The following is a 23,881-nucleotide window of genomic DNA, read 5'->3' as shown; positions in this document are numbered from 1 at the left end:
AGACTGTTGAAAAGAACAAAGGGAGACCAACAGAGCAGTAACACAAAGCTTATTTCACTAGTTTAACAGAAAGAATTGTTTGTGTTGATCTTTCCAATGCTTATACCTCTTTTTTCCAATGCTTATACCTCAGGTATAATGCTTATACCTCTTTTTTCAGCAGGAAAGACTTGACAATGAGAAATTTTTATGCCAAGCTCATCCAAACCTCAGGAGAACTTCATGATTGATTCTTGTTCAGTAAATTCATGCACAAACCCTTGAAACTAAACTGTGGTCTACACATCTGCGACTTCAGGGTTTGCAACTGTTATATCTGGACATGCAAGATAAAGGACATTTCAGAGTTTCAAAACTCTGTTTTCTTGCCCATATCACCCCTCCTCTGAATGAATGTTTATCTCTGTGTGCAGGCACTGATGCTATGGATTAGACCTCTCCACCTCCATACTGTTACACAACCATATACGCACAAACTCCTAGTAGAAATGATTGGTAGAAATGATATTTTTCACTGAATAAGAATCTCATATAATTATAAAGAAATTATTGTAATATGCTGCAATTCACATAATGAAGACTTTTGGATTTATAATAAGTCCTCAGATAATGACATGAATGATTGATTTTGATGTGAAGGATTTCATAAATATTTATTAAAGGTATTGTGACTTTGTCATGCCATCTCTCTAATCATGGTCCGAGCCCACTGTTGTTATAGACAACAGCGCCACCTGCTGGTACTGCTGGTCAAAGTGAACCTAACACATTCAATCACTCTTGTGATCCAAAAACTAATGCCTACTCACTTTTTTAACATACTCATAATCAAAATGTCTAATGCATATATTGATAAGACTAGTACGTAGTCATTTTAGTAGGTCTTTTTTTATACTTTCAAAGCGTTTTACTGTACAGTTTTGGGGAGAATCTCACAAAACATGACACAACCATTTGGTTTTTATTTCATCCCAAAAAAATGTATAAAAAAGAAAGAATTTAATTTGAATAATAATTTGGTAAAATAATTTTTTTTTTATAGAACTATTAAGAATGACCCAATTTTTTATATCAATTTAGCACATTTCCCCCCCATTCTCCCATGTGATAGTATACATACATATATATATATATATATATATATATATATATATATATATATATATATATATATATATATATATATATTGCATTACAGCCTAGGAACCATAAGCTTTAGCCACTATGACACGTCCTTGTATATTTGGCTGTCTATGTTACCTGGTCAGGGGGAAAGCAGTGCAGTAGTTGTCTAATGTGATGGTTGTAAAGCGTTTCCCACTGTTTGCGGGCCCAGCTGATACAGTCAGCCCAGTTCTGAGGCCATTCCTCGCTCAGACACCTATAGACGCCCTCCAGCATTTCCACAGCCTCCACATCCCCACGGGCGACTGTGCGATCTACAAAGGTTGGGTCACTGCAGACAAAGATGGAAAAACGGTGTAGATCTATCAGTATGCTATGCAGTATCAGTAGCTTTTTTGTTTTAATTTTTTCAACATCAATCGTTTAGGCTAAACTTTATATGGCCCCAAAGCCATTCAAAACATTTCATTACTCAAAAAAATAAATTCGATAAAAATCATATAGAACTTTTTTAAAAATATTAATAAAAGTGTCAAAAACATACAGCAGAATTACCCAAATTTGACCTAAAATGAAAAATACAACAGTACAAACAAATTCAAAATATGAATAAACAACTGTAATAGTGTATTAATGATACTACAATAACAAAAAAGCTGTTGAGTTGGGTGGGGTCCCTCCTTTGCTGACAGCACACAGGAGGTAGTTGAGATTGAGGCAGTTATGCTGCTGCCTTCCCTTTGCGGTATCTGTCTGCAGCACACAGCACCTCAACTTCCTGCACACTCGCCTTTTTATAAACATCCTTCACTTCGTTTCAGATGGAAAAGAGATCTGACTACAGTTGACACTTGTGGCAGGAAGCCAGGGAGCAGCCAAGGGTTGCACTAATAATGAATAGCTGAGGATTGGGTCACATTTAAGGAGTACAATGTTGAACAGAATCTCTGACACAATATCTGCATCTGCTGATAACAGTTGTGCCTCTTCACCCTAAGCCCCTTTCACACAGAGATTCCGGAAAATACACGGCTAAAGTGACCCGGGATTTGACCCGGGTTCGTTTGATTTTGCTTCATTCACACTGCCAGTGATTTGCCGGAATCAGAGAGCGCGTTCACACACAACCCGTGTATGTTCCGGAAAGACGCGTGACGTTGGATGTGACGGGTCTCTACTTCAGTCCAGTTTGCAGACATTTTTTCGTTCTTTCTTGTATCGATGACGAACACAAACTTTCTTCTAGAGTAACTGAGTCGCACGATAACATCATTGCAAAGGCTCGTAAATCATCACTACGACACACCACTTATACGGCATTGGTTCTGGCTTTTGTTCACACAGCGCGCGTTCCGGGTCTGAACACGGCAATGTTACTAGGTCCCCAACCCGGCATCGATCCCGGCATCAATCCCGGGTCGTGTTTACGTTCACACAGAAGGCACTCTGGCAATTTGCCGGCAATTTGCCGGGTTCAAAGCGCTGTGTGAAAGGGGCTTATGTTTCCTGCACACATTTGATATTTTTTTTCTCTTCTAGACTATTGACTAGTTAAAATGTATTTATCTCTACCTGAGAAAGTGGTTCACATTCTCTGCCGTTTGCTTGAAAAGCCCTTCAAACTGGTCTCTGGCCCACTGAAAATGATAAAAAATAATTTGTGATTCACACACACAGCCTCATTTTTGCATTAAAATGGTCACTATGTGTATTTGCAAATATTCAGAAATATTTTGATCATAAAAGCCATAAAAGATCCATAAAAGGATATATTACATAATGTTTTTTAAATTTCTTTTATGTATTTATTTGTTTGTTTTATATATTATGCCTGGATATTTCCACTTAAGTTAAGGGCCATTCTCACCAAGGACGATAACTATAAATATAAAAATAAAGCTTTAATAACCATTCAGGTCCACACCACAACTATAACGATAACAACAAAGAGGAACAATATCGTTGGAATCATTTTCAGAATATTTTTTAATCAATATTTGGAGTAACACAGGACAGTTTAACTCCTAAAAATGGAACAAACAGAAGTGTTTGTGAAAGCAAAATGAGAGAAATGATAATTTGCTGCTTAAACGGCTGCTATATTTGTCAATACAACAACCTGTAAATCTGTTAAACAGAAAATATGATAAAATAAACTGTCCACCATTACAAATGGCTTCTTACCTGTAGTGTGTGCTCTATACGGTGCGGGAAGTTCTTGAGGGTGCAGATGGGAATGGCTTTCTGTCCTCCAGATGTGGAGGGTCCATACGATTCCGTCAGATGTGGTACTACCACCAAAGTGTGGCCTTTACTACCTAGAGTTCCTCCCTCCAGCATGGGCTTTTTGTTTCGCACACAGCACTGGTCAAGATAGACTCCTAATGGACAGGGAAAGTAAAGTGTTAGACATGTAGCCTCAATATTACGTTCTCATTTTGAATGAGGTGTAAGGAAACACAAACTTCTGGCTGATAAACACTGATGGTGTATCATGGGACTAGCAAAGTCAGCACTCACGTGCATCCACATTATCCAGCGCAGCTGCTACGCCATCAAGGTGACTGTAGAACGAATATGTGTAGACCTCCTCTGTCTCTGCACACACACGGTTCTGGTGAGAGATGATGTTCATGTAAGGGTTCATCTCTTTAACAGACTCCGCCGCCACCTCGGACTTCAGCCTCTGAGAAAGATAAAAAGAATAAATGTAAATGCATTACAGTGATTTCACAACAGTTAAGGCACGTGAAGTGGACATGACTCAATCAATCATATTTCAGAGATGGACCTGTTTTAGATTACGGTCATTGATATTGTACTAAAACCATTTTCTGAAGTTCAAATCAACAGTGTAGCTATTCTGTGCCAACTCTTCTTACCCCGATGTCCTGAGAGCGGAACAGAAACTGTCGATTCAGATTTGATCGCTCAATAGAGTCCATGTCAGTCACTGTAATTTTTCCACCATCTCCCGCACCCAGACCAATCAGAGCAAAGTTCTTCAGCAGCTCACAACCAATTGCTCCAGCTCCAACCTGATCACATAGACATTAGATGAGAATTGATGAATAATATTGATTAATAATCTCCAAGACTGAGAGATGGAGCAGGACTTAAGGAGAGGTTAAATATGGAAGGACTATGTTTACATGTGATGTACTTTATAGCATAAATGTACACAACCGTTCAAAAGTTTAGGGTCGCATAAAAAAGATTTTTGAATGTTTTATTTTAAAATAAGTTTCTTATGCTCACCACCAGAGCTGCATTTATTTGATCAAACATACCATAAAAACAGTAATACTATGACATTTTAAAATAAATGTTTTCTATTTGAATATATTTAAAATGCAATTTAATCCTGTGATGGCTTTCAGCATTATTACTACAGTCTTCAGTCACATGATTATTCAGAAATCATTATAATATGCTGATTTGCTGCTCAAGAAATTATTCTTATTATCAATTAACCCAATGTTAAAATGGTTGTTATAGTTTTTTTTAGGATTCTTTGATGAATAGAACGTTCAAAAGTACAACATTTATTTGAAATAAAAATCTTTTGTAACATTATAAATGTCTTTATAGTCCCTTTTGATCAATTTAATATATTCTTGCTGAATAAAAGTATTTACAGACCCCAAACTTTTGAACAGTAGCGTATGCTAAAAGCAAAAATACTACTTTATTACTACTTTATTAGCATAAAACTTACATAAACAAACTATGTGCTAAAATAAAGAAGTCCAGGTTTTAGTAACATTCAGAGACACCAAAGTAATAAAAAAAAAAAATTATCCCCTGAAAAAAATCTGGAATATTAGGTTGATTCACAGAGGAAACTCTGACCAACATATCCTTAGTGCTCAACAGGAAATATCACACGACACATCAAATATTTCCTGTGCATTCTGCACCACTGACTCACTGATCTGCTCACTGCCCTGCATAACAGATCAACAATAACTGACAGTCGTCCAACAGGGTTTACTGAAACACAAAAAGGGTAATGACCTCCTCTGCTGGTGAAGCAGGAGAAACACACTCACCAGAAAATAGTTCTGTTTCTTCAGCTTGTCTTGAAAATCAGATCCAAACACAGCAATCTGCCCATCATATCGGCTGTCTCTCTGCAGCACAGAGGATAAAGATCACTTTATCAGAAGTAAGTGAGTATGTTCTTCAGAAACAATCCGAAATGAGACTTTTGTATTTTCTAAATACTGCGAATGAGCTTGCTTGCTGCTTACAGGAGCACAGGCATCTTCAGTAAGGACAACTCCATCCTCCTTTAGAGGCAGGCATTCCAGGGCATCGAAATACAGCCACTGCCTGAGAGGAGTGAATTTACCACTGCACGCCTGAAAGATTTCAAAGATAGCTTATATAGATAGACCATGTTCACAAACTCAAATTATGTGTCCATCAACTGGTGATCCTGGTGTAAATTAGCATAAACACTTTCCCCGCCAGTGATTTTTCAAAAAAGTTGCTAGCCACTCTTAGCATTTTTGATCATTTTCACAAAACTTTCATGGCACCACCAGATTATTTTGTTGTATGAATATCTGAACATGCAATATATAAAAAGAAAGAACAGAGCCTCTGCTTTTAATCAAAAACATGCTATTATAGCTTCCTTAATGCATTATTTTTAATCAACACTTGAATGTGGTGAAATTTCATTAAAAAAAGCTACATTTTGAACAAAAAGCTGGGGAAAGTGAAATTAGAAATGTGCATTAAAAATGCGTTTATCACTTGTTTCTGCTTCTTAGCCTGTGTTTTGATCTTGATATTCTGTACTCTTTCAGAAGATGACTAATAGCGCCGCCTACTGTATAACAGTGAAAACATGGATTGCAGAAAAATTCTATCAATGACGGGGAAGTGTTGTGTCATAAATTATGGAAAATTCCATCAATGTCGGGTAAAGATAAATGATCAAACTCACCTTCACCACCTCCTGAGCAGCCAGCCCTCCAATGAAGGCATTGACAGGTGCCAGGTCACCGCTGGCAACCAGAGATAAATCCCTTACAGCATCTTCATCAAGCTCTTTAAACTTTGCATCTGTACAAAGCTCTTTTGTGATAGTAACCAGCACTTCAGCATCAGCCTACAGAGGGCAGCAAAACACAGAGATGAACTGTAGTCTGGCTACTGAACCATTACATTAACCCCCAGTTTCACAGACAAGGCTTAAATCTAGTCCCAGACTAAAATGCATGCTTGAGCTGTTTTAACTTAAAGCAACATGCACTGACATCTTAAAATATGTCAGTGACATTGTTTTGTCTCTAGATGCACACCAGTACTGTTTTTTTTCTAAAGCACATTTATAAAAGCCACTTAAATGTCCTAATTGAACTAAGGCCTAATCCTGGCTTAACCTAAACCCTGTCTGTGAAACCAAGCCTAAAGGGTGTAAAAACGTGATGATGCAGATCAATGGATTGCATTACTATTATAATATACTGTAGTTTTAGGTGCTTATTATTTCAAAATACAATTACTGGCCTATTTTTAGTAGTAAAAATGTTTTTGTTAATATTTCATAATGATGTAAATTGTTCTTTGAAAATAGTTATGAATCATAGTGATTAGTAAAGTAATCAAATCACCTAGTAAAACATTTTTGATTTCTTAATGCATTGCATTTACATAATTGCAATTGAATTGTCAAGTATTTGCACATGCAAATAAAAAAAAAGAATCGTATAATAATACTTTTTTTTTTCATTTAATTGTTGAAGATTGAAATATGGCAATAATTATCAAAGAGTCCGTTTTTCCAGAGTGGAACAGTAATATTACCTTTCTTAAACCTACAATACTTTGTCTCAATATGGAAAATTTTGATACAATGTGTGTACTTCAAAACACATTTCCAGGATAAAGGTGTCATGGTATGACTGACCTGAGATCTAGGATGGGGTGTCCGGTTGTATTTCTGAGTGAATTTATGCAGGGCCTGGAAGGCCAGGTGCAGAGACAGGTGTCTTTGTCTCTTGCCATAGTCTGTCATCTCCACAAGCTCAGGATCGCTGAGCGCTTCATCCAGAGCCACATCCAGAGGTTTCTGCAAGCATTTAAACATTACCTGAGGAAGTTGCCTTGCTATAATGCTGTACGTTGACACCACACACTTCCAGGTTTCAAAAGCATACTAACTGTACATCATGACAACAGCATCTTAAATATGGAATAAATCAATAGCAGGTTACACTTACAAAGTTGAGGATTTCAGGCTGTTTCACTTCAGTTGCAACTCCACCCTTCACATACTCGGAAAAGTTTGAAGTGTCACAAATAGTGAAGGAGTAGCTGTCTAAAAACATTGACATATATCTTTGTAATTAAATGAACTGCATGCTATCCACCATTTCCATTCTCAGCTCTAGACATTTTCCATATTTCACATAGCACCTACCCCTCACTTTGATCTCAATGGGACCACAACTGTTGAGTTCGGTCATGCCTTGAACCTCAGAAAACGTCACAAACATGCCATCAGTGAACTCATGCCTCTCTTCATCTGTGCATGTCACTATGCCTGGATTCTCCTATGATGGAAAATGTTACATTTTAAAGCTCAAATTAATTAATTAAAGGATAGTAAAAAGGAAGAAAAAAAAGAATTATTGACAGGTCAATTGTAATAATAATAATTAAATAAAAAATAATAAATTTTGGTCAACTTGTTTTGAAAATGAAAAAGTGAAAATCTGCCATAAATTTCTCGCTGTCATGTCTTACAAATCCATAAGAATTTGTTCATCTTTGAAACATGTGAAGATATTTTTAATTAAATTTCTGTCCCTTCTGTCAAAATTTTGCTTTCATTGGAGGGACAGAAATCTCTCAGATTGCATTAAAGATGACTTTATTTGTATTTCGAAGATAAATGAAAGTATTATAGATTTGGAACGTGAGTGTGAGTATCCTTTTAAGAGGACCAAACTGAAAGTGAAAATGTGATTTTAGTCACGTGTCACCTTGCTGATATGAGCAATCATGGCTGAGACTGGAGTTTCTCCATTTGTGTCTCTGACCTCAAACGATTCGCCAAAGTCACAGAACAACTGCCTGCAAACCAAACACAGAAATCAGAATATGATTAAGCACTATTTTAACCATTTTGACATATTTTATTTAATAACGGGATCCAGCCTACCCACAAAGCCCTCTGGTGTCAGCCACAATAAACTTTATATTGTTTGAGTGACAAAACGCTCCCACACGTAGCTGCTCTTCTAAAGGTGAATTTGTGAGCACCACTACCTATTGTAATAAACACATAAAATAAGACAAAATGAGAAATAGGTTCAAAGTCAATTATTATTATTATTATTATTATTATTGCATGGACATATGAGACAGGATCATAACTCACCTGGAACTTGCTGAGGAAGTCCTCGTTGAGTTTGTTAGTCCACGCAGACACTCGAACGTAGACGTTCAGACTAGAGAGCTGCTTCTCAGAACACAAGGCCCTGTTCTGACCCAGATCAGCATCTTTTAGGTAAAACTGAAGACAAAAGAGATTATATAATTTATCCTTTGTAAAGGTCTTACAATAACAACTAAATTAAGCATTTACATATGTGCAAATTGCAAAGTGTCTAGGGAGAGGAAAGTCTGGGCATCTCTGCTTAGACTACTGCCCCCGCGACCCGGCCCCAGATAAGCGGAAGAAGATGGATGAATGAATGGCATATTTGCAAATATGACTAGCTTTTTTCCATGGAACACAAAAGGGGAGTGGCTCTTTTGTAGGAAATAAAAATGAATCAACCGCTGCACTAAGCTCTCAAATCTCATTTGCAGTTGCATTTAATTGCGAATGCATCACAAATGCATCACACGGTTATTGGTCACACGACACGCAAAAACAAATAACGTTTGACAACGTTTACATTACATTTGGCAAAATGGTTCTTGAGGGACCATGTCTGAATGCACACATCACCGTTCATTTTCATTGCATAAAAAAACAGCATCTCTGAGCATCTTTGAAGCGTCTTCTTTGATGGTTTGTCAGACTACTTAGTTTTTGGATGAACTTTTCATTTAATTGCATTAAAAGGTCATTACCTGAGAAGACAGATCTCTCCACTCCACCACACCCTCATCCTGAACGGTGACTGATCGAACTCCAGCCAGAATCACATTCTTGGCAATTTCCACGCCAAGACCTCGCATTCCAGCAATGAGGATATCAGCCTTTCCCATGCGACGCATTGCATCATGGTCAATCACATACCTGTTGTGAGATAAAGTGAAATTTCCTTACATGCTGATTTATTATTTAAAACATTTGAGGTTGCCATTTAAAATGAACTTATTTTGTGTAACAGAGTAAATACATATATATGTTTATAGGGTTTTTAATCTAAATTAAAATAAGCATAAATTAAATATAACAAATACTGCAACAATGTGTATATTTTGCACATTTAAATAATGTATGAGATTTTTTTCACATGAAAGTAAGCAACTTAGAATTGGAGAAAATGTTTCTTTTTTATTAACAAGACACAGCTGCTTATAGGAATACAACCCAACCCCCCCCCCCCCCCCCCCCCCCGCCCCCCCCCCCCCCCCCCCCCCCCCTTCTAGTTGGAATAGGTGTAACTTTTCATAAAGCAACCGAAAATACAGAACTGGAATTCCTCAAACTAACTAAGTAACCTGACCTCAAAAAAACGATTTAGACAACATTACAGCTGATACATTAGGTGTCCATTCCATTAAACAAATTTCTGAAATCCGAGGGATCTGCAAAAATATAAATCTTTAATGTCTAAATGAAATTGTAAGAAGTACAATGCACTTTTTTTTTTCACTGGAAGTATAATACAAGCATTCAGTTTCAAGAACCCTTCATTTAGTATTTCAGTATGATTACTAAAGTAAACTGAAACTTCCAACGATAAAGTAAAAAAACACACAAAAAAATCAATAAATCAATATGGGGAAACCAAGATAAGGAATCACGTAAGAATATTTTACAATGCACTTACAGCTGTCGAGAATATAATCCCTCGTCAATATCAGCCTGAGCCATTTTTCTGTAAGAATGACAAATCATTATCAGTGGTAGGCTACTATATTTACAAGGAAGTAATGTGTCAGATACCATGGTAGCTACTAATTGAGTTCCATATTCATGTACCATGCATATTACATTCTAAAACTTAGTATTATTATGGTGCGTGTCCAATATGTTGTAAAAATAAATGTTAAACACTGGGTGTAAACAATGCATTGACAGTTTCAAGGATAAATTAGCAAACAGCAATGTGACCAGTGACGAACTCATAAATATGACAACTGAATAATTCTATAACGAGCTATTGTAACGAGTAAGGAACATTTTCAATAATTTACCTTTCAGCGGAGTTTGCCGTTTGCTTCCTCTGTCAAAACAGAAAGTCGCCTAATATGATTCAGAGTAATGGCTTTCACTTTCGTTTCTCTTTTTGTTGTGTTCCTGACATTGTGAAACTTGGCCTGTCGCGCACATTCATCCATATTGAGTTATTAAAAAGAGAATTATTAATTGTTTATTGTATCTTCGAAAGCTCCTGTCACTAGATGATGAGAATGAGATTCCTCGGGTGAGGTCAACATAACATATCTACCTCAGAATAACCACACGACGGCGCTGCTAATCCATTGAAATAACTGAATATGTGGCTAGAATGGAAGAATGCACAAGAAACAAGTGACAGGGCTGGCTAAGCGACCTGGCATTTATCTCAAATTGGTCAAGACGATTCTAAGTAATATTCCGAATTTTCGTAGATAAAGTTTCACTCTGCCATTTATCAGGTATAAAATATCATCCAAAGCGATGCCGACGTTCCCTGTCACGTGTTCAGTTTCAGTCAGCGCTTACCTGGATGGACCATTCACAATCGTTTGTGATTAAAAAAATATATATATTCAATCAGTATGTCGGGCAGTAGGGTATATTTATTAATTTATATGAATAATGTGTTTTTATAACATTTGAAGCTTTCTCAAGATTAGGCCTCTAACAGTGATATAGAGTCTGCAGTAGGCTACTTTATGGCCTGGCTCAATAAAGCAACGTCCAATATTTTACAGATATAGACCTACACATCGATTTGATTTATACAGGCATGCTTTGTGTAGGATAATTAATTCAGATGTAGAACAATACTATCTTGATCTCTGCTTTAAATTAATTTATCTGGTAATATTTAACCTATTATAAAAGGGATAAACAGATTGTTAAAGAGGAACATGTTGTTTCATGCAACATGCAACATGAGACAAAGTAAAAATCTTTTTTGGATACATATCTAGGCCCCTCAAAATGTAGGACCAATTGCACTTTTAAGCCACACACTTAAAAGTCATTGCATTCAACAATATGTAATGTATCAGACACAATGTATTAGGCCTGTATTAGGCCACAACTTATTTCCCTAATGTTTGGATTTTTTTTTTGTAGCTGACTAGTTGAAATACCCTAAATAATTCATAAATCATAAAAAAAACAGGTCCCATGTGCTGCATGTGCTTGTCTCGACTCGCAGTATGATCATTCATTCAACTTAAGCGTTCACTTTATTAACGTTAGTCAACCCGCGAGTGACAAGGAAATAAACGCAAAGTCTGAGGTAAAATGAAATTATTTTGATTTCCACTCCAGATATACACTCTTCAAAACAAAATGTGCAACAAGAAAAATGTTAATGACTATTTCCAATGTCGACTAGCTGCAGCAACAGTCTCTTTTAGTTGACTAATCGATCATGCCCATAGGGCCTATATATAATCAGAATTTTGATGGCACAATTTTTACAATAAAAACTCTGCATGTAAAGTATTCCTTCATTTGTTTCATAAACTTCTGGTCTCGGACCCCATAAATCAATGGGCTCAGTATTCTAGGCATAATATTTGTGAGCAGATAAATACAGAAAGTGATCTTAGTTCTGTGTACAGGGAAAAAAGCATTAATAAATAAGTACATAAAAGGGGTGACATAGGAAAGCATACAAAAAAGTAACTGGACACCATGCAACAATATCGTACTCTGAGCCTTATTTGCTGAACCCTTTGAAGCCGCCTTTCTAGCAGTGAACATGACTCTGCAATAAGTAAATATGAGAATTATCCACACCAAAGACATATAGATGATTTGTGATACAGTGGTGTTGTCCTTGTGGGCTTTGGAAGTAAACAAATTGAATGGGTAGCAAAGTACAACAGACCTGAAGAAAGATATGGGCTGGATTGAAAATAAAATAATGATATCTGCCATAGAAGGTATAGCTCCTAAAACCCATAGCAAGCATATAAAGATGTAGGTTCTTTGTGGAGTGCAAATCTGAGAGTGATGCAGTGGTTTACAGATAGCAATGAACCGTTCTATGGCCATACCAGCCAGATTCAAAGGAGTGATCATAAAGGTGGTTGAACCAAGAGCAATCAATGTGCAACACCACGAAACATTAACAAATGGTAAAGCGTAGGTCAACACATATAAAGTTACTGATATACATATCATGAGCATGTCATTGATTACCAGGTGAATGTATAAAATGTATCTGGAGTCTCTTGTAAACATTAGATTAGAAAAAAAGGTCACTACTAACATTCCGTTGATGAAATTAATGATAAAACCAAGACTAACAATCACAAAGTTTTTGGCAAGAGCTTCTTCATAACTATCCACAATCCAGATCGTTGAGTTCATTTCTGAGAGAGAAAACAGGACAGTGGTTAAAAAGTGCACATATTGTATCTAGTCCAAGCAGATGATAGAAATAACTAATGATAACTGAGGTTTACATTTTCCGGGAGCTTATCTCATAAACAAAACCCCCCTAATTTCTAATTCAAATTACACTTAAACCTGTTTTGGCCTACCTTGAGCTGAAAAACCGGTTCTGGACTGTGGGAAGAATGAAGCTCACATGAGTTTTAATTAGTCGAGTGCTACTTTGCTATTTATGGTTTGTGGAAAGGGCAAATATCATGAATATTAAGCCTATTACCCACAAGGATCATCTAATATTTGCATTCATGACGTCATTGCAGAATAACAGCAAGCATTTGAAAACGCATCTGACATGCAAACTGTTTTAGCACATTGCTATGGAGTTTCTAGGGTGTTCTCAGTGGTTTCAAAGCAGGAATTAAATGTACATGTTTGTTTATGCAGACTGATCTCATGAAAAACAGTGACAGGAGATTGATTTTATTCACGAAGCACAATAGTCGCCAGAAGTTATGTCCGGCTCAGGAAAATTGACATCTTCATCCTTTATTCAAATATTAGTAAAAATTAGTTGAAGATATTGTAAGCAGATTGCATGCATTGTTGTGCTTAGAGTCAGTTGTTTTTTTGTGTGATAATAATGCAATGAATAATCCATTGATATCCAATAGAGGGCACTCCTCCCTGGACCATTGTCATTCAATCAAGAACTGCATTTCCCATAATCCTTTGCCCGGACTCATGTGTGATTGCATTCAGCTGCTGCTCATTACCTTGTTTACTCACCCTATATAAGCCTGGTTTGTTCAGTCTCTCATTTCAAAATCTAGTTTGTTGTCTTTCTGCAATTCTGAGTGCTATTCTGGTTCTGTTTCATCTCTACTGACCGCCAGAGGCAGTAGTGCAGGGATAGGCAACGTCGATCCTGGAGTGCCGTCCTGCAGAGTTTAGCGCCAACCCTAATTAAACACACCTGAGCAAGCTAATCAATGTCTGAGTAACATTTCTGAGAGCTGGAGTGCCACTAGGGTTGGTGTCCTCTCATCAGGAAGTGATCACTACTGATGCTTCACTAACAGGATGGTGGGCAATGTGGAACCAGAGGGGAATTGGTGGTCACTGGTCACCCAGGAAGGCCTTAGAACATATCAAAGTCCATGTGCTGTGTTCCAGTCCACGTTTAGACACGCACTTGCGAACTTCCCTAAGCACTTCCCCTCGGGGGAATCCCTGCCGCCATTTTGAAGTGTGCTCCACTTCGTGAAGTGGACGAGGGAAGTTTATATGGACAGACCCTCGCTCCCTCGATTTTGACCGAGGGAGCGAGTCTACTTCATATGTGCACTTCTGGCAGCTCCATATACCACAATTCAACACGATTGTGACGTCACAGCAGATCTTGTCTAATCACCACCACCACAAACAACTCTTTGATATATTATTTGTTTATTTAAAACAACCCAAACACATCTATATACATTAGGATGCTGCATTAAACAAATCCTTAAAGGGCAAAAAATGTTTTAATAATAAATCAACTCCATAGCTGATCCCAAGGGATCAAGGGCTTAGGACGTTCAGCCCATTGCAGTTTCCGCCAGTAGTGGGCACTCATGCAACGTAAGCATGACGTACATCCGAGTGAATGAGACAGAGGGAAGTTAGCAAGTGAAGGGTGTGAAAATATTGGACTGGAACGCAGCACTGGAGTTGAAGGCAGTGTACTTAGCTCTACAACACTTCTTACCAAACCTGATGGGTCGTCATGTGCTTGTCCGGTCCTACAACACGTCGATGGTCTTTAATTTGAATCATCAAGGCAGCACCAGGTCTCTTGCGTCTTTACAGGTAACTCGCAAGATCCACACATGGTCTCAGGGCCGGCTGGCTTCATTAAGGACAGTTAATTTTACGGGATTCTACAATCAAGTGGCGGGTGCTCTGTCCAGGGATCTACTGCTCCCGGGGGAATGGAGACTTTACCCGGATGTAGTACAGTTGATTTGGCAACGGTTTGGCAAGGCAGAGATCGACCTGTTTGCATCGGAAATGACCACTCATTGCCGCTGGTGGTCCACGAGAGGCCGAGTTGCCTGTTGTATGCGTTCCCTCCATTTCCACTTCTGTGGGAAACATTACACTGTATAGGTGTAACCACACAGGGTGCTTTTAGTGGCACCTCTGGCCAGCCAGGCAATGGTTTCCTCTCCTTCTGAGTCTGTTACAAGGCAAACCATGGCAGCTTCCCATCAGATGGGATCTTCTTTCTCAGATCCATGGCCGTGTTTGGCACCCGGATTCAACTCGTCTTCAGCTCTGGGTTTGGCCCCTGTGTCCAGATCACAGTTAATGGATTGTGAACCAGCAGTAGTGAACACTATCGGCAAAGCTAGGGCTCCTTCAACACGAAAGCTTTATGCTGCTCGTTGGAGGATATTTTCTTCTTGGTGCGGGGATCAAGGAATTGACCCAGTTCACTGTACTGTGCCAACAGTATTGAGTTTCTTGCAGCATCTATTAGATGACAACATGGCAACCTCCTCTTTAAAAGTTTATGTTGCTGCCATATCTGCTTCCCGGTTGCTGGTGCTTCCCTTATAGGGCTCCCTGTTTGTAGTTTTCTGAAGGGAACAAAGTGTTTGAAGCCAGTTCGTTCTACTTCTTTTCCTGTGTGACCATGCTTACACAATCAAAGATATTTTGTATAGCCCCCTTGGTTCTATACACTTGAATTAAAGTAACGTTTTCTTTAGATAGAGGTCATGACCACTACTAACAGATATAAGGCAACCAAGATTACTTCTCTGATAGTAGCTTTGGTTTGGTCATGCCATGGTTTCCCACGTACACTTAACTAAAGTAACATTACATTGAACAGAGGTAATACTCACCCTATTTAGGTTGGTTGAGCAGCATTTTGCTGTCCTAAACGGAAATTCCCTTTTAGGCCCCTATTTTAATGATCTAAGCGCATGGTCTAAAGCACAGGGCGTAAGTGCACTTAGGGCGTGTCCGAATCAACTTTTGCTAATTTAACGATGGGAAAAATGGTCGGTGCACCAGGCGCATGGTCTAAAATGGTTGTCCCTATTCTCTTAATGAGTAATTGGTGTGTTTTAGGCTTTACATGCAATAAACCAATCAGAGTCTAATCTTTCATTCCCTTCAAATGCCAGTTGCGTTCGCGCCATGGCGGTTTGCTATTTACATGACAGACTTTGATCTGCTCGTGCGCGAGGTTAAAGTGTGCAAGCAGACCATCTATGGGACAAGCCAGATTCCACCATATCTTTATGTACACAATCATTTATTTCTATTATTTGGCATGTTTGTGTTCTGCTGCGCGTCCCTGTTTGTTTAATAAGCAGAGTGAACGTGCGTTGTGGACCCGCCTATAGGCGCACATTACTAACACGCTCTTTAAATAACAAAAAATTATTGTGGCATTGACTTTAGACCAGGTTTCAGTTTGTCAATGGAGCAGTCTATTTCAGTTGCCTCAAAATAGCAACACGCCAACAATGCGCCTGAACACACCTCGTTTTCAGACCAGCACGCCCATGGGCGCACAAATGGGCACAAATGCATTAGCTATTTAAACAACGTGGCGCAGGACGTGAAAATGATAACTGCGTCGGGCTGAAACTAGCAAAACACACTCGCAACCTCGCACATAACTCTGCATTGCGCCGGGTGTATGATAGAGGCCTTTACAAACCTACACTTGAATTAGTGCCAAATATTAGACTGAACTCTAAAATCGCAGTTGGTGTGCCCTATGCTCCACTCAAAACTGGAATCTGTCACTAATCCAATGCAGATTTGCGGCAACATACTCTAAAATTATTTTCCCAAGTAGATTAAAAGGATTCGTAAGTCAGAATAAAATAAAATGTTACAATTTATTATGTATGTAATTTCATAATCAGTTCAAAAATAATCAATACAATAACATCAAATTCTCAGAGATAAAGAGTAAAAGATGTACCTGACTCAAGAAATACATACATGAAAGACACTATGGACCGATCTCATTACAAATGCAGACCGAGACAGAAACCTCTTTCACATGGAAACATTTGCTAACAATGGGAATTTGCATTCTGAGTTTACACCTTTTGGAAGCAGGATGCCATTTGCCTGGAAGACACACCCTCCTCTGTAAGCAAGATATTTCTTAAAAACTTTATTACCTTTTGGTTTGCTTCTGTGGAGAATGAGACCTTTGTACTTGTTGCACTGAAACATTTCAAATGATACCAAATATGTATAATACTGTATGATAATGATTCACATAAAACCATATAGGTTTTTGGGTGAATTTCTGGTGATCTCAGCATGAGAGAGAGACGAGGTGGGGGAGGTGATTGACTCGGGATGCTAGTTTCTCAAGTGAGAGTTTAAATGTTAAGTTTCCTTTGTCTTTTCGGGGAGTGGTTGCTCCTCAACCAGACTGTCCGGTATTTTCTAATTTCTCAAGTCTTACAGTTAATCCCTCCTTGACGCCGTGGGTCAAATTCAGATGAGCCCTTACTGATGATCACTCTGTTAGACGTTTGTTGTAGTCTTTGAGATGTAGCTCAAAAATTGTCGTTTTGCAATGTTAGCAGCGTTAGAAACCTTCAGAGGGCTGTGTTTACCCGCAGAACACCCAGTCACACCAGGTGTTTGTAGTTTGAGTTCAGCAGGTGGATGAATGCATTAAGGTATTCTACCGGTTGTTCAATGTAGAATGTGAGCAGAGTTCATAGTCAATCTGGGCCTTTGTGACTTGGTCAGTTGACATGTCATTCCTTCATGGAGAATCTTCTGCTTCTGTGGCACCTTCCCCATAATCTGTCCCTTCTTCACCAATCCTGTCACCTCCAATGGTGTCTGGACAGATTGCAATGGATGAAGGGGTTCTCCTTGGTTTCACACTTGTGTGAGACACCTGAAAAGCATCTTAAATGGCCACTTCACGATTGAACACTGAACTTAAGGCCGTAAGGAAATGCATAGGAACACATAATGCAACAAAACAAAAAAAAACAATAAATGGGTTCATGTCAGCAAGTGCGAATGGTACATCTGGTCTCAAGTGTTTCTCATGGTCATGTATGGTAGGGTGGTCCCATTTTAAACATCCAATTCTTCACTACCACTGTGATGAAGTTAAATGATAGTGGAATTTATTATTTACAAGTTACATTCTAAAAGTACTGTTAGTATTATTATTATTAGAGGAGTGGGTTTCACTTTCGTTTCTGTTTTTGTTGTGTTCCTGACATTGTGGGCCAAGTTGGGCTCTCGCGCACATTCGGACATAATGAGTTATTTTAAAGATAATTATTAATTGTTTATTGTCTCTTCGAAAGCTCTTGTCACTTGACGATGAGATTCCTCAGGTGAGGTCAACATAACATATCCCTCAGAAAAACATCACGACGGCGCTGCTAAGATAATATTGGAATATGCGGCTAGAATTGAACAGCTACCAGGCGTTTATGTCAAATTGGTCAGATAAGATGAATCTAAATAATTCTCCAAATTTTCGTAGATAAAGTTTTACTCTGCCATTTATCAGGTTTAAAATATCATCCAAGGTGGTGTCGACGTTCCCTGTCACGTGAAAACTGATACTTTTTTAACAGCGCTTACCTCCATGCGGGCCATGCACAATCTTTTGTGATAAAAAAAAAGAACACATCTCTATTAATATGTCGGGCAGTAAGGTATATTTATTAATTATATGAATAATTATGTTTTTTATACCATTTGACGTTTTCTCAAGATTAGGCCACTAACAGTGATTGGAGTCTGCAGTTACTTTATGGCCTAGCTCAATAAAACAACGTCCAATATTTTACAGATATACACATCCATTTGATTTATACAGGCATGCTTTCTGTAGGATAATTCATTCAGATTTATAGCACAATACTTTCTTGATCTCTGATTTAAGTGAAATGATCTGGTCATATTGAAGGGGTGGTCAAAATCCCTTGCCTCTTCAACGATATATATATATATATATATATATATATAATCATATATCCTTTTGAATGCTTATATATTTCTTTTATAAAATCAGTAATCAAGTATATTCAATATCACCTAATCATTTATCTATATATGTATATTACTTATGCTTGTGAAAATTATATTCTTAAATGCATGCTGATGTAACCAGCTTCTTTTAGGTGCATTCCAGTCCTGCCACGAGCAGGACACATCTGACACGTAAACCACCACGTACTACACAAGGCCATTTGTCTCTTTCTCTGGTATCAGAAGAAAGGTTTATGGATCCTAAAGGCGTCGTGAACACATATGTCCAACACATATGATCCTTCGCTGGACATATGGTCAAGCTATGAGCGTTACTATATCGAACTTTAATTGTTGTATTAAAATGTATTCTTTCCAGTATATTTCCTTCCGGCCTACGAACTCCTGTGTGAGTCTTGAAGCTGACTTCTGCTGATGAAACTGCAAACTATCTTCAGTAAAACTTTTCTTTAATTTTTTATAATTCTGACTCCGGGTCTTCATTCTTCATATCTGGTTCTGGGTCTTTGACTGTATACCCTAACAATATTTAGCCTATTATAAATGGGGGATAAACAGATTGTTAAAGAGGAACATGTTGTTTCATGCAGTAAAAATAATTTTTGGATACATATATACTGGAGCCCTCAAAATGCACTATTTAAAACATTTTAAAATAAACTATTTGCACTTTTAAGCCACACACTTAAGTCATTGCATTCAACAATATGTCATGTAGCTTCATAGAAAGACGTATTAGGCCTGTATTAGGCCACAACTAATTTCCATAACTTTTAAAAGAAAATTTTGTTGCCAACTAGTCGAAATAGCAATTTATGAATCATAAAAAAAAATAAAAAAAATAAGCCCCATGTGCTGCATGTGCTTGTCTCCTATTATGATCATTGAACTTTCTACTTAAGCATTCATTTAATCAACATACATCAATATATTAAAATCAACAAAATCAATGGGCAGTGCAGGACCATAGGCCTAGTCAATATTTTAACAATATTGATATTGGATAGCCTATTAGCAAGCTTAATTGTTATCTGCCAAAACAAAACTTTTCTGTTTTAAGTGAAAATGCTACCTCTGTCTTCCGTATGGACATTTCTCTGAGTCCGCGAGTGACACGGAAATAAACGATCGCAAAGTCTGAGGTAAAATTAAATTATTTTGTTTTCCGCTCCAGATATACACTCTTCAAAACATATACTATGTGCAACAAGAAAAAATTAAATGACTATGTCGACTAACAGCAACAGTCTCTTTTAGTTGACTAATCGATCATGCCCATAGGGCCTATATATAATCAGAATTTTGATGGCACAATTTTTACAATAATAACTCTGCATGTAAAGTATTCCTTCATTTGTTTCATAAACTTCTGGTCTCGGACCCCATAAATCAATGGGCTCAGTAATCTAGGCATAATATTTGTGAGCAGATAAATACAGAAAGTGATCTTAGTTCTGTGTACAGGGAAAAAAGGAGTAATAAATATGTACATAAAAGGAGTGACATAGGAAAGCATACAAAGAAGTAACTGGACACCATGCAACAATATCGTACTCTGAGCCTTATTTGCTGAACCCTTTGAAGCCGCCTTTCTAGCAGTGAACATGACTCTGCAATAAGTAAATATGAGAATTATCCACACCAAAGACATATAGATGATTTGTGATACAGTGGTGTTGTCCTTGTGGGCTTTGGAAGGGAACAAATTGAATGGGTAGCAAAGTACAACAGACCTGAAGAAAGATATGGGCTGGATTGAAAATAAAATAATGATATCTGCCAGAGAAGGTATAGCTCCTAAAACCCATAGCAAGCATATAAAGATGTAGGTTCTTTGTGGAGTGCAAATCTGAGAGTGATGCAGTGGTTTACAGATAGCAATGAACCGTTCTATGGCCATACCAGCCAGATTCAAAGGAGTGATCATAAAGGTGGTTGAACCAAGAGTCATCAATATGCAGCACCACGAAACATTAATAAATGGTAAAGCGTAGGACAACACATAAAAGTTACTGATATACATATCATGAGCATGTCATTGATTACCAGGTGAATGTACAAAATGTATCTGGAGTCTCTTGTAAACATTAGATTAGAAAAAAAGGTCACTACTAACATTCCGTTGATGAAATTAATGATAAAACCAAGACTAACAATCACAATGTTTTTGGCAAGAGCTTCTTCAAAACTATCCACAAACCAGATCGTTGAGTTCATTTCTGAGAGAGAAAACAGGACAGTGGTTAAAAAGTGCACATATTGTATCTAGTCCAAGCAGATGATAGAAATAACTAATGATAACTGAGGTTTACATTTTCCAGGAGCTTATCTCATAATCAATACCCCCCTAATTTGTAATTCCCCTAAAATTTTTAACCATTTAAATTACACCTAAACTGTTTTGACTTACCTTGAGCTGAAAAAACGGTTCTGGACTGTGGGAAGAATGAAGCTCACATCAGTTTTAATTAGTAGAGTGCTACTTTATTTATGGTTTTTGGAAAGGGCAGAGATCATGAATATTAAGCCTGTTAGTTACCCACAAGGATCATCTATTTGCATTCATGACATCAATGCAATATAACAGCAAGCATTTGAAATCGCATCTGACATGCAAACTGTTTTAGCACATTGCTATGGAGTTTCTATGGTGTTGTCAGTGGTTTTACATGTTTGTTTATGCAGACTGATCTCATCAAAAACAGTGACAGGAGGTTGATTAATTTTTTTTTCAGCCTAAATTGTAGCACAAAAGTGGCCACCTAAGGAAAATTGACATCTTCATCCTTTAATTTAAATATATATATATATATTTTTTTTTATAAAGATTTTGTAAGCATATTGCATGCATAGTTGTGCTTGGAGTCAGTTGTTTTATTTGTGATAATAACACAATGAATAAGCCCTTGATATTCACTAGAGGGCACTCCTCCCTGGACCATTGTCATTCAATCAAGAACTGCATTTCCCTTTACTCACCCTATACGCCTGGGGTGTATTCCAGAAAGCAGGTTATGTGACATACCCGGGTATGTTTAAGAGTAAGTAAGCGGATAACCTCAACTTTCGGTTCCAAAAACGGAGGTAACTTTCAGGGTATGTTAGTAGTCATAGCAACTCACTCTCTGAACTTAACCTGCTCCGGAGCAGGTTATGTTCCAGGGTTAGTTTGTTTCAGAGAGGTGACAGAGCATGGCGTCCCCTGACCATTTTAGTTACATATAGCACTACTTAATCTAACCCTACTTTATACAGTCACAAGAATTTTAAATGTTTCTAATTATATAACTTTCAATTTCAGGGTTCCCAAATTTGATTGGGTGCATTGATGGAACCCACATTCACATGAAAGCTCCTTCCATCAATGAAGGAGACTATGTATATAGGAAGTCAATGCATAGCATCAATGTGCAGGTGACAATAGATTTTTTGGATGCTAAATGTTTGGGTGTTTAAACCATTAAATCACCCTCATCACTGGTCCCCACTAACTAGGTAATATGTGGCCAAGAGGAACCCCCAGTGAACCCAGTAGACCAAAGAGATGGCAGGGTGGTACAAGACATGATTTGCCAAAATCACTTGAATTAAAACCAGTTAACAGTCAAGTGTTGTTCATTGTTTCTTTATTTCCTGTAACAAAAGACATTTGTATTTATTGCTTTAGATTTCATTCAACAACAAATGACAGATTAATGTTCACATGCTGTTTCCCACCTTAAGCTGGTGCTCCAGCAATTCAATTTCAAGTCTGGCCTTTTTTAGGTTAAGCCTTTTCTCCTCCATTTGAAGCTGTATAAGGTCCATCTCCATGTCACTTTTTCTGATTTGCTTTTAAAGGTGGACCTTATACAGCTTTTTGGCAGGCAACTAGCAAGACTGAAAAAGTCTGTAATACAAACCAAATATTTAAATGAGGAAGGAGAACTGCAGAACATTTTTTACACTGCTAAGATTCTGTGTGGAGGTAGATGGACCCTCATCTGTATTAAAATCTCCTGCCATATTCTGTAAAATGACAATGACAATTTATTTATTCTCTTGTGTAAAAAAGGGGGAATGCATTTTATGCATCATACCTCTATGGGCCTCCCCACATTTTCTGTTTCTGTCACAGCAGAAGTGGTCTCTTCATCATCATCCTACAGTGAAAATAAGGAAGGATGCTTGGTCTAGCAAACAGAAACCTAAAGACAATAATCACTTACAACTGTGACAGAGTGTGGTGTTGCAGGAGGATCCAACAATGTGGCCATCAGCAACTGCAAGATAATTAAACCATGATAATCATGCATATTCAATTCTCAATGTATATTCTTAAGCAAATACAACTAATAAAGAAGGACATTAGGAGCATCTAAGTACTAGTAATACGATTACAGTATACAGCATATGCAGTAAAAGCAGCATGCATACTGCACAAGTGAATCAATGACTGTAAAATGAATTCAAAATGCCTTTTTAAAATGGTGACAGTGTTGATGATTTTATTTATTAAAACACTGACAAAAACAGTGTAAACATCAATAAATCATAAGTATTAATATGGTACACCTACATTTTACTAAGCCACTTGTCTTGGTAGCTGAGTCTGACGAACTGCCCCCTGGAATCCCATCGACCACAGGTCGCCCTTTATTAAGGGACAGTGCCAGCTCCTCAGCTCCCTTCTTTCTATTGGCTACATAGAAAACTAAATTACATTCAATACTAAATTAGTATTAAATGTCAGTAACAAGTTTAGTAAGTTTAGAAAATATTACCTTGCTGGAGAATGTTTTTGTGTTTCATTTTGACTTGGCTCACACTTCTTCTGGCTCCAGAAGGATTACACCTGATAAAACTAGAAGCCAACATATAACTAGCCAATTATGTGCATTACTACTGTAATATTAAGAAATGTATGGAGGCCAACAAGTAAATACTTGTCTATTTTTACTA

At 37.6% G+C, this 23,881-nt stretch overlaps 2 protein-coding genes, 1 long non-coding RNA gene and 1 pseudogene across 3 annotated transcripts in view; all 4 read right to left on the bottom strand.

The window, feature by feature from the left end:
- Positions 1 to 10,690, bottom strand: part of uba7 (ubiquitin-like modifier activating enzyme 7) — a 53,664-nt gene extending 42,974 nt beyond the window's left edge. The window contains exons 1-17 of the mRNA XM_056270529.1: positions 10,522 to 10,690; positions 10,155 to 10,202; positions 9,226 to 9,394; positions 8,525 to 8,659; positions 8,306 to 8,412; positions 8,127 to 8,217; positions 7,562 to 7,694; positions 7,362 to 7,459; positions 7,049 to 7,210; positions 6,083 to 6,247; positions 5,379 to 5,489; positions 5,178 to 5,258; positions 4,008 to 4,163; positions 3,646 to 3,811; positions 3,310 to 3,506; positions 2,698 to 2,762; positions 1,261 to 1,456 (exon numbers count right to left, since the gene is read on the bottom strand). Of these exons, the coding sequence (XP_056126504.1) occupies positions 1,261 to 1,456; positions 2,698 to 2,762; positions 3,310 to 3,506; positions 3,646 to 3,811; positions 4,008 to 4,163; positions 5,178 to 5,258; positions 5,379 to 5,489; positions 6,083 to 6,247; positions 7,049 to 7,210; positions 7,362 to 7,459; positions 7,562 to 7,694; positions 8,127 to 8,217; positions 8,306 to 8,412; positions 8,525 to 8,659; positions 9,226 to 9,394; positions 10,155 to 10,198 (2,076 nt within the window). The 5' untranslated portion in view covers positions 10,199 to 10,202; positions 10,522 to 10,690. The remainder of the gene's footprint in view (positions 1 to 1,260; positions 1,457 to 2,697; positions 2,763 to 3,309; positions 3,507 to 3,645; positions 3,812 to 4,007; positions 4,164 to 5,177; positions 5,259 to 5,378; positions 5,490 to 6,082; positions 6,248 to 7,048; positions 7,211 to 7,361; positions 7,460 to 7,561; positions 7,695 to 8,126; positions 8,218 to 8,305; positions 8,413 to 8,524; positions 8,660 to 9,225; positions 9,395 to 10,154; positions 10,203 to 10,521) is intronic.
- Positions 10,691 to 11,941: 1,251 nt separating this feature from the next.
- LOC130104046 (odorant receptor 131-2-like) lies at positions 11,942 to 12,889 on the bottom strand. Its single transcript, XM_056270432.1, has one exon. It carries the CDS (start codon positions 12,863 to 12,865, stop codon positions 11,942 to 11,944), a length of 924 nt encoding a protein of 307 aa, XP_056126407.1. The 5' UTR covers positions 12,866 to 12,889.
- A 7,345-nt stretch (positions 12,890 to 20,234) lies between these two features.
- LOC130104045 (odorant receptor 131-2-like) lies at positions 20,235 to 21,157 on the bottom strand (annotated as a pseudogene).
- Positions 21,158 to 22,526: 1,369 nt separating this feature from the next.
- On the bottom strand, positions 22,527 to 23,161 carry LOC130104119 (uncharacterized). Its single transcript, XR_008809435.1, has 4 exons — positions 23,020 to 23,161; positions 22,886 to 22,948; positions 22,658 to 22,810; positions 22,527 to 22,573 (listed from the first exon to the last, which is right to left on the bottom strand). It is a non-coding gene; the product is annotated as an uncharacterized LOC130104119 (long non-coding RNA).
- Between the last annotated feature and the right edge of the window lie 720 nt (positions 23,162 to 23,881).

The sequence above is a fragment of the Rhinichthys klamathensis genome, unplaced genomic scaffold (assembly GCF_029890125.1).
Source record: "Rhinichthys klamathensis goyatoka isolate OS25496 unplaced genomic scaffold, OSU_Roscu_1.1 h1tg000303l_1, whole genome shotgun sequence".
Taxonomy (NCBI): Eukaryota; Metazoa; Chordata; class Actinopteri; order Cypriniformes; family Leuciscidae; genus Rhinichthys; species Rhinichthys klamathensis.
Note: the sequence above shows the minus strand (reverse complement) of the source record. Positions and strands in the feature narration are given on the sequence as shown.